The sequence below is a fragment of the Bos mutus genome, chromosome 16 (assembly GCF_027580195.1).
Source record: "Bos mutus isolate GX-2022 chromosome 16, NWIPB_WYAK_1.1, whole genome shotgun sequence".
Lineage (NCBI taxonomy): Eukaryota > Metazoa > Chordata > Mammalia > Artiodactyla > Bovidae > Bos > Bos mutus.
In genome coordinates, this window is record NC_091632.1 from 59,252,149 (window position 1) to 59,263,236 (window position 11,088).

The following is an 11,088-nucleotide window of genomic DNA, read 5'->3' on the forward strand; positions in this document are numbered from 1 at the left end:
TAATCAACAGATACTATGTCTATTTATCTAGGTCCTCTTGCTTTCATCAGCATTTTGTAATGTTTAGCAAATGTCATATACATATCTTATTAGATTTATATCTAAGTTTTCCTAAGTTGTTGCAAATGGTTCAGTTCAGTTCAGTTGATCATGTCCAACTTTGCAATCCCATGGACTGCAGCATGCCAGGCCTCCCTGTCCATCAACCAGCTCCCGGAGTTTACTCAGACTCATGTCCATTGAGTCAGTGATGCCATCCAACCATCTTATCCTCTGTCTTCCCCTTTTCCTTCCACCTTCAACCTTTCTCAGCATCAGGGTCTTTTCCAACAAGTCAGTTCTTTGCATCAGATGGCCAAAGTATTGGAGTGTCAGCTTTAGCATCAGTCCTTCCAATGAATATTCAGGAGTGAGTTCCTCTAGGACGGACTAGTTGGATCTCCTTGCAGTCCAAGGGACTCTCAAGAGTCTTCTCCAACACCACAGTTCAAAAGCATCAATTCTTTGGCACTCAGCTTTCTTTACAGTCCAACTCTCACATCCATACATGACTACTGGAGAAACCATAGCTTTGACTAGACATACCTTTTCTGGCAAAGTAATGTCTCTGCTTTTTAATATGCTCTCCAGGTTGGTCATAACTTTTCTTCCAAGGAGCAAGCATCTTTTAATTTCATAGCTGCAGTCACCATCTGCAGTGATTTTGGAGCTCAAAAAGATAAAGTCTGTCACTGTCTCCATTGTTTCCCCATCTATTTGCCATGAAGTGATGGGACCAGATGCCCTGATCTTAGTTTTCTGAATGTTGAGTATTAAGCCAACGTTTTCACTCTCCTCTTTTACTTTCATCAAGAGGCTCTTTAGTTCTTCACTTTCTGCCATAATGATGGTGTCATCTGCATATCTGAAGTTATTGGTATTTCTCCTGGGAATCTTGATTCCAGCTTGTGCTTCATCCAGCCTGACATTTCTCATGATATACTCTGCATATAAGTTAATTAAGCAGGGTGACAATATACAGCCTTAACTTACTCCTTTCCCAATTTGGAACCAGTCCATTGTTCCATATCTGGTTCTAACTGTTGTTTCTTGACCTGAATACAGATTTCTCAGGAGACAGGCCAGGTGGTCAGGTATTGTGCTTTAGGTATTGCAAATGATATTATACTTTAAAATGTCAATGACCTTGAGTTCATTGAGAATATATATAAATATGATTGATTTTTGTATGTTGCTCTTATATCCTGTGATCTTGCTGAACTTGCTTATTAGAAGATTTATGGACATTGCTTTGGATTTTCTAAAAAGACCATAATGTCATCTGTAAATAAGGATAGCTTTTGTTTCTTCTTTTCCAGTCTTCTGTCTTATATTAATATTTCCTTTTCTTGCCTTCCACCATGATGTTTAATAAGAGTAGTGAGACTGGACATACTTTCCTTGTTTCTTATCATGGAAGAAACCAGCTGGGCTTTCAGTGTTAGGTGTGATGTTTGCTGTAGATTTTGTGTGTGTGTGTGTATATTGAATCAATGCTCTTTATCAAGCTGAGGAAGTTCCCCTTTATTTCTATTTTTCTGAAAGTATTATTCATAAATGGATGTCGAATTTTGTCAAATGTCTTTTTCTGTGTTGATTTATGAATTCATGTGCTTTTCTTCTTCAATTTGTTAATGTGCTGGATTATTAACATGGTGATTCATTTTCAAGTATTGAATCAACCTTGTAATCTTGGAATAAACCCAACTTAGTTGTGGTGCATAATTCTTTTTATATATTGAATGCAATTTGCTAGTGCTTTAAGGATTTTAAAGTCTATGCTCAAGAGGGACATTATTCTGTAGGTTTTCTTTGTTTGTTTGGCATTATGGTAATACTAACTTCACGAAATAAATTGGGAAGTGTTCTCTTCTATTTTATGGAAGAGATTGTGTAGAATTGGTGTTATTTCTTTTTTAAAAAAATTATTTATTTTTAATTAAGGATAAGTGCTTTACAGTATTGTGATGATTTCTGTCAAACAAAAACGTGAATCAGCCATAGGTATACATATGTCCCCTCCCTCTTGAACCTCCCTCCTGCCTCCCTCCTGGTGTTATTTCTTCTCTAAGCGTTTGTGAAATTCTTGAGTGCAACCATCTGGGCCTGGATTTTGGTGGGGGGAAGAGTTTTAAAATAATGAATTTAATTTCACTAGTGATTATGGGCGGAGAAGGCAATGGCACCCCACTCCAGTACTCTTGCCTGGAAAATCCCATGGACAGAGGAGCCTTACAGTCCATGGGGTTGCTAAGAGTCGAACATGACTGAGTGACTTCACTTTCACTTTCATGCATTGGAGAAGGAAATGGCAACCCACTCCAGTGTTCTTTGCCTGGAGAATCCCAGGGACAAGGGAGCCTGGTGGACTGCCGTCTATGGGGTCACACAGAGTCAGACACGACTGAAGTGACTTAGCAGCAGCAGCAGTGATTATGGGCCATTCACTTGCTCTGCTTCATATTGTGGCAGTTTGTGTTTCTGGAGGAAGTGATCCACTTATTTGTCAAACTTATGTGTATAAAGTTGTTCATGTGTGGAAGTGTTTGAATGTGTTAGTCACTCAGTTGTGTTGACTCTTTGTGACCCCATGGACTGTAGCCTGCCTGGCTCCTCTGTCTATGGGGATTCTCCAGCCAAAAATATTGGAATATGCAGCCATTCCTGTCTCCAGGGGAATTTCCTGATCCAGGGATTGAACCGGGTCTCCTGCATTGCAGGCAGATTCTTTACCTACTGTCTGAGTGACCAGAGAAGCCTAAATTTTTTCATAGCATTTCCTTATGATCCTTTTGATGTCTTCAGGATACATAGTGATAATGCTATTTCATTCACGATATTGGTAATCTGTGTCTTCTTTTTTCTTTATCATTCTTGTTAGTGGTTTGTCTATTTTATTGAATTTTTTGAAGAACCAGTCTTTGTTTCATTGATTTCCTCTATTGTTTTTGTTTTGACTTTAATTGATGTCTGTTCTTTTATTTTCTTTGGCTTGCTTTGGGTTTACTGTTCTATTTCTAGGTTATTCTAAGGTGGGGGTTTAGATGATTGATTTGAGATTTTTCTCTTTTTAAATATACTCAATTCTATCAATTTCCCTCTTAGCACTGTTTTAGCTATGCCCCACAAATTTGACATTTTATTTTAAATTTTAAAGTTAAATTTTTAAAATTTTCCTTTAAGACACTGACTTAGGAATTGTTTAGTATTGTTTTGATTAATTTCTAAGTGCTGGAGATTTTTCTGTTATCATTGTCATTGATTTCTAGTTTGATTCCACTGTGGTCAGAGAACACATTTTGTATGATGTCAATAATTTAAATTTCTTGAGTTTATTTTATGGACCAGGATATGTTCTCTCTTGAGATTTGTTCCATGGGCACTGCAAAAGAATCTGTGTTCTGCTGCTGCTGTGTGGGCTTTTCTATAGCTGTTGATTAGATCTTGTTAGTTGACAGTGTTAAGTTTTTCTGTATCCTTGTTGATTTTCCTTTTAGAAGTTCTATCAGTTGTTGGGATAAAGATATTCAAGTCTCTGGCTGCAATTGTGATTTTTTTTTTTTCCTTTTCCAGTTCTGTTGGCTTCTGCTTCATGTATTTCGTATTTCTGTTGTTTATGTATATATGTTATATCAGTCGCTCAGTCATATCTGACTCTCTGCAACCCCATGGACTGTAGCCCACCAGGCTCTTCCATCCATGGGATTTTCCAGGCAAGAGTACTGGAGTGGGTTGCCATTTTCTTCTCCATTCTATATATAGTAGTATGTATATGTCAATCACAATCTCCCAATTTATCCTCCTCTCCTTTTATACCCTGGTAACCGTAAGTTTGTTTCTACATCTTTGGCTCTCATTCTGTTTTATAAATACATTCATTTATACCCTTTAAATTGAATTGTTTGCCTTTAGTAAAATTTTATGTATACATGTTTAGAACTATGTCTTCTCAGTGGGTTGACTCTTGTAAGTTTACATTTTTTCCTGTTTATGGTAGTTTTTTGCTCTGAAGTGTGCTTAATCTTGTATTAATAGAGCCACTGTTTTGCAAATATTTTCTCCCAGTCTGTGGCTTACTTTATCATTCTCTTTATCAAGGTTTTTTCCTTCTTTTCTTCAGTTTCAGAAATTTGACTATGGTATGTCTTATGGGTTTACTCTTTTGCAAGGGTTCACTCAACTTTTTGAATATGTAGGGTTAGCTCTTTACCAAATCTGTGATGTTTTCAGCCATTATTACCCTGAGCACTTTTTCAGTCCTACCTTTTCTCTGCTCCTTCTGGGAACATACCATGAATGTTAGAACTTCTGTTACAGTTCCATAGGTCCATGAGGCTTTAACTGTTTTGTAATTTTCTGTTTCTCAGATTTGGTAATTTTTATGTCTTACAGTTCACTGATTCTTTCTTATGTTCCCTCCATTCTATTGTTTAGCTCATCCCCCAGCTTTTTATTTTTGTAAATGTATTTTTCAGCTCTAAAGTTTCCATTTGGTTCTTCTTTCTACCTTGTGTGTTTTTTTTGTTGTTGAGATTTTCTGTTTGCCAAACAGTTTTTTGTTTGTTTCAAGTGTGTTCAGAATTGCTTGTTGAAGCATTTTATTGTGAGTGATTTAAGATCTTTTTCAGGTATTTCTAACAGTGTTATCCTCATTTCCTGTTGTTGTTCAGCCACTCAGTTGTGTCTGACTCTACAGGTCATGAACTGCAGCACTCCAGGCTTCCCTGTCTTTCACTAACTCCAAGAATTTGCTTAAACTCATGTCCATTGAATCGGTGATGTTATCCAACAATCTTACACTCTCTTGTCCACTTCTCCTCCTGCCCTCAATCTTTCCCAGCATCAGGATCTTTTCCAATGAGTCGTTTCTTCACATCGGATGGCCAGGGTATTAGAGCTTCAGCTTCAGGATCAGTCCTCCCAGTGAATATTCAGGATTGATTTCCTTTAGGATTGACTGGTTTGATCTCCCTGAACTTTCAAGAATCTTCTCCAGCACTACAGTTTGAAAGCATTAATTCTTAAGCACTCAGCCTTCTTTATGGTCCAGTTCTCACATCCACACATGACTACTGGAAAAACCATGGCTTTGACTATACAGACCTTTGTTGGCAAAATGATGTCTCTGCTTTTTGATGTGCTGTCTAGGTTGGTCATAGCTTTTTTCCAAGGAGCAAGCGACTTTTAATTTTGTGGCTACAGTCACTGTCCACAGTGATTTTGGAGCCCGAGAAAATAGAGTCTGTCACCGTTTCCATTTTCCCACCATCTATTGGCATCTATTGTCTTTTTCATTCAGTTCAAGATATTCTTGGTTCTTAGAATGAAGTGTGATTTTGAATTGAAACCTGGACATGTTGTGTATTGTTTAAGGCTGGATCTTCTGTTTTATCTGGCTTCGTCTCCTACTGCTGTAGAAAGGGAAGGAGGTTGAGGCCTCGTTATTGCCAGTCAGGGGTATAAGTCCAGTTCCCCAATCCACCTCCATTGCCACCTGAGGAAGGGAGGGGGCGCTCTTCATCACTGCTGAGTGGAGGTGGGGGTGTTGGCTCCCTTCTAGGCATCCATTGATACTTTCTTGGCTGGAAGGCCTAAGAATGCCTCATTGCTACTCTCCACATGACATCTACTGATACCAAGGAGTTGTTCTTGCTGGAGGGTGATAAAAGTTCTGTCCACTAGGCTTTATTGGATACTACTCAGTCGGGAGAGTGGAGGAGGCAATGGTGACCCACTCCAGTAGTCTTGCCTGGAAAATCCAATGGACAGAGGAGCCTGGTAGGCTGCAGTCCATGGGGTCGCTAAGAGTCGGACACGACTGAGCGACTTCGTTTTCACTTTTCACTTTCATGTATTGGAGAAGGAAATGGCAACCCACTCCAGTGTTCTTGCCTGGAGAATCCCAGGGACGGGGGAGCCTGGTGGGCTACCGTCTACAGGGTCGCACAGAGTCGGACATGATTGAAGCAACTTAGCAGCAGCAGCAGCAGTAGGTAGAGAGAGGGATCCCCTGTTACTGTGTCATGGTGGTGGTGGTGGCAGTAGTGGTTGAAAGTCTAGGCTCCTCAGGTGGTCTCAGATGACACTGCCAGAGTGAGGAGCTCCTTGTCACAGCATGGTGAAGATGAAAGTCTAGGCTCCTCAGTGGGTGTTGGGGCTTGGGTAAGCGTGGGGTCAATATGTGTGTGTGTGTGTGTGTGTGTGTGTGTGTGTGTGTATTTTTAAAAGGAAGAATAGAGAAAAGTAAAAACTTCATCTTCTGTCAGTTTTATTCTGTATTGACTATTTCTACAAGTAATATTCATAAAGAATTGGATAAAAGAATGAAAGTCTGTATTTCAATGAGCAAAGAACATTGTAGGGTAACAGCATGGGATATGGATGTGGGGTCAAAATATCCTGCTTAATGGCTTTTATTTTAACTTGTAAGCATGAGTATAAAGAATTCTAAGAAAATGACCCTGGCCTTAAGTAGCATTCAGTCCAGCTTGGAAGCCAAGATGCAGATTGCAAAATGGATATGCCAACAAAGCAGCAACTTCTAAGTGCTCAATAAGCCATAAGCTGAACATCTTTTCAAAGAAGGCTGATGCTGAGAAGGAGCAGCCAGGGAGGTCCCATATTTCATACAAGAGGCAGGTTGTGAGCTGAGCTCAGAAAAATCAGACTTGGATATGATAGGAGGAGGCAGCTGGTGAGAAAGCATTGAAATAGGGAAAATGGAATTGACAAAAATGGAAAGTCAGTAGTATAAAAAACTGTAATAATTATTGTGTGTGTATTAGGTTCTGGACACTATGCCAGATGCCTTATATTATTGTACTTGATCATCCTTCACAACATCCCCTTTGAAGTACAAATTATAATTTTTTACAGATAAGGAAACTGAGGCCCAGGAAGGTAACTTCCCCAAAGTCACATACCTATGTCAAGACGAAGAGTTAGATTCTGAGACATTTTAAGCTCTTCCCTAGAATGCTGGGAATGTGCACAGCACTTGGCTGGAACAGCACTAGCTTGGGTGAAGAGAAGAGAATGATAAGATTGAAAATTGAAGCAACATGTGCCAACAAAGGAATGAGAGCCTGAGTAGGCCTCTTTGGGGACAGCAGGCAGAGGGGAGCTATGACGGGGAAGGGGGCCCATTTCCATCATGTAAGATGGGAATATGGCTCTCACACTGCCCTTTGTTGTTTTTTTCTAAATTGCATTTAAAAAACAAAGCAAAACTGTTTTCTCTGGTCATGCCTGGGGTATGTGAGATGTTAGTTCCCCAACCAGGGATCGAACCTGCACCCCCTGCATTGGAGGTGTGGAACCCTAACTACTGGACCACCAGGCAAGTCCCTCACGATGACCTTTGAATAAAACCCCTGGCCAGGTCACCTTTCGTGTCATTTCAAAATACTAAGATGACAAAAGTCTTCCAGTGGGATTTATTCTCTCTCTCTCTCTCAAGACAAATGTTATTTACAGAACACTTTTAGAATTTTTTGATAAAGACTTTGAGATATGATGGGTTAAATTCTACTTAGCTTCTGGCTCTTAGTTTTTAAAATGTCAAGCTCCTGAATCATGTGTAGTCACTCATTCAGAGCCTGGTTAGATTAATTAGACACAATGTGGGTAGACAGAATGATATCACATACCTCCTTCAGAAGAGACAAAGGAGAAATAGAGGGGAAGAGAAGGATTCTAATAGATACAGGGGAAGAGGAGGATTCTAATAGAATTTTGCTCCAAAAGACTGGAGGAGACTGACCAAGAAGGGGGGAAAAATTGGACCCAAAGATTCCACTGAACTCTTGAACATGTCTGTGGTGGTGTAACACTAGTGTTTTCTATTAACAAGGGAAAGGAAGGCCAACGTAGTACCATCTGAGAGGAGCCATAGAAAGCTGTTGCCAAAAATATTTCACAGAACGTCAATTCCATGGAAGGACCCAAGAGAAAAAAAAGTTCTGTGGTTTGTGAAAAACACTAGGTTAATCAAATGTGTCTTTACTGCAAGACTTTTCAGAGCCTTTAAAATTTTCAGCTGTGTTACGAACTCCCAAGAGGGGAGGTGGTATGCTGTGTTCCCCAATATACTTATTGACAGGAATTCTCCCCATGCTTCCCCACCTCACTTTTTGTTCCTGGAGATTTCCTATGACAAGTACTTCACACTTCACCCTTTCATAAGTCTGGGACAGGGAAAGACTGAAGCCATGGCACAGAATTCTATTTCCCACTGTAGACTTTTTCTTTGGTTCCTCAAAATGTGTCTGACATACATACACTTCTGAGATCACTTGAGAGCGAAATGGGTATTTTCTATTTAAAGCCAAATGTACAAAAGCAAGTAATTTTCTTAAAACTTGGAAATTTTTATCCCACCCTCTCAACCATCCCGATGAATCAACAAACTAGTTCGCGAAAGTTGCCACTATTTTATATACTTTTTTAAAATCAATGCTCAGTCATAATCAAATTAGAAAATGAATCACATTGCCGGATCTCTGTCTAGCCGCCTAGGCTGGAAGCTATTTGTCATTAGGTTCTCAGTAGCCCCCTCTCTGCTGCCCGGCTGGGACCTGGGCCTCCCGGGCCATCCGATCAAAGAAGTTGTTGGCAAGTGTTCTCACGTCATCTGTCCCGGAGGCCCTGGAGATCTTCTGGAATTCCTCGAAGGTTGCGTCTTTCTCTCGCAAGATCTGTTCCATCCTCTGCTCCTGTCTCCGAATGGCTTCCTTGATGCCCTCGATGTGGCACCTTTCCTCCTTCTCGGCTTTCAGCTTCAGGATGTGATGATTCTTCTCCCGTAGGATGTTGAGCTCCCGAATGTGGTGCGCCTTGTCCCTGACGTTCTTGTGGGCCTGACTCTGGGTCTGCAGGGTCTTCTGGTCCGCCAGCTCCTCCAGCAGCGACTTGTGCTCTTTTCTCTGCTTCTGGGACTCTTCCGCCCACCTCTTCACCTGCTGGAATCGCTCCTCCTCCTTCTGGACTTTGTCCTTCAGCTCTCTGTGGGGCTCCTTCGTGTGGCCCTCGGGCATCTCTTGGGACCATTGGGAGCTCTGTTCCAGGGACAGCTTCCTGAGGAGCTCTTCAGCCTTGGCCTGGCAGTCCATGAGGACCTTCCTGGCCTGGTAATTGACTAGAGAGCTGAGACTGGTCTCCTGGATCTTTTTCTGACCCTTGGTGGGGTGAACGTGCTTCTTTAGACAGGCCTGCGCCAGCCTCTTCTGCAGCTGCAGGCTGTTCCGCGCCTGCAGGTCCCGCAGCATCCTCTCTGGCAGGCGTTGCACCTGGCACTGCTTCTCCGGCTCCGTCTCAGGTTCGGAGGGGGCCCCCTCCAGCTTCTCCTGGCGCTGCTTCTCCTGGTCCTCCAGCGGCGCCTTCCACCCGCTGCTCTCCTGCTGTATCATGTTAGTGGCTCGTCTGTCCCGCCGCCGGACTCGCAGCTCCCGGTTCAGACGAGCCTTGCGCTGCTCCTTGTCCTGCTGCCACTGCTCTTGGCTTTGCTGCAGCAGCAGCTTGCGCTCCCTCTCCAGGGTCAACTGGACCTTCTGGTCTGAGCGCTTCAGCTCCTCCCAGGCTAGTGCCGCCTGCTGCTGCAGCTCCCGCATCCTCTGGGCCTTTTTGAGCCGGCTCAGCACCAGGGCCACGATCTTCTGGTCCCTGGAGGACACTACTGCCTCTTCCAACTTGTTCTTGAGGACCTGGGTGTGCTGCTTCTGCATCTCCTTGCTGGAAACTAGGGACTGGGAAAGCTGGCTGGTTAACGACTCCACCGGATCATTGCTGTGTCTTTTCTGGATGTGCATGCAACCTGACTGCGTCCCGAACTCTCTGGAGGACACAGACGACTTCTCCGTGTGAACTGAGGAAAGGGACCAGGGACGTAGACCCCTGCAGACCGGCACTGCCCACTGGTCTCCGCTCTGCGCCTTTTCTTCCTCAAAGGCTCGGTTCGCGGGGGTGTAAGCTCCCTGCGAGTAAGGAGGGGGCGAATCTCCCCGGGCGGGAGGGTAGTGCTGGCCGTGCTGAGGCTGGGGCTCCAGCTGCCAGGCCGGGCTGTGCCGGCTGCCTCCCTGCTCCTGGGGCTTGGTCCTTGCCTCCCCCCAGGCATCCTCCAGGCGCCGGCTGCGGGGTCGGGGCTTCCTGGCGCGGTCTAGGAATCTCCGGGCCACGTCGGTCAGGCTGCGACTTTCCTGCGGCGAGTCGGAGTACGGGCGCCGGCTGGGCCGAGGGGTGGCTGAGCAGAGCAAGTGAGGCCAGGGCGCGGTGGCCTCGCTCTCCTCGCCTGGCGTCTGGGCCCAGGAGCACAGGCCCGGTTCGGCCCGCGGCCCCGACCCGTCCAGCTGAGCCAAGGATGCGCTCTCCTCGCTGGGCGGCGGAGGCTCCCAGACGGCCGAGTGGGGCCGCGGGGAGAAGCGGCCGAAGTCCTCCATTCTCCTCCCTGCGCGCCCAGCGTCTGAGTCCGGGTCCCGGGTGCCGGGTCCCGGCGGGGGCGCCGCTGAGACCCGCCCCGCCCTCCGATGCCGGGGTCCCGGCCGCCTGTGACGCTCCGGTCACTTCACAATGCTCCCGGCGCCACCCGGCCGCTGCAGCCCTCAGCCCTCGCCCACCCTGGCCTTCCTAGCACCCCGCGCGGCGAGAGGCGGGAAGGCGGCTGGAGGCTGGGAGAGGGCGTATGGTAGAGGGGGCTGTAGAAAGTTCGGGTCACCCTAAAGATGAGTGTGCGTAGTGAATCCCCACTTGTGTTGCAGGCAGGAATTTGAACTCGCATTTGTACATCTTAAAGCAGCAGAATTTTAAAAGAACACAGGTAAAGGCATTCCCCCCAGAATAGAGTGTGGCCTGGAAGTGTGGGGTGGGGAGTCCTTTAGTCAAAGGTCCCTGCCACAGTGCACCTCTGCGGTGTAGGCAGTCGAGGCACATTAATTTACATGCACCATCCTTTTGCCCTTATAACTTGGCAAGCCCAAGGATATTTTTTTAAACTTTTAGAGGACAGAAAACAAAACAAACACACACTAGTTTGTTTCCTCCTAATACAGCAATTAC

General features: G+C 44.6%; 1 protein-coding gene across 1 annotated transcript; it reads right to left on the reverse strand.

The window, feature by feature from the left end:
* Positions 1-8,582: 8,582 nt before the first annotated feature.
* Positions 8,583-10,472, reverse strand: CCDC185 (coiled-coil domain containing 185). Its single transcript, XM_005903729.2, has one exon. The coding sequence runs from the start codon at positions 10,470-10,472 to the stop codon at positions 8,583-8,585; it is 1,890 nt and encodes a 629-aa protein (XP_005903791.2).
* Between the last annotated feature and the right edge of the window lie 616 nt (positions 10,473-11,088).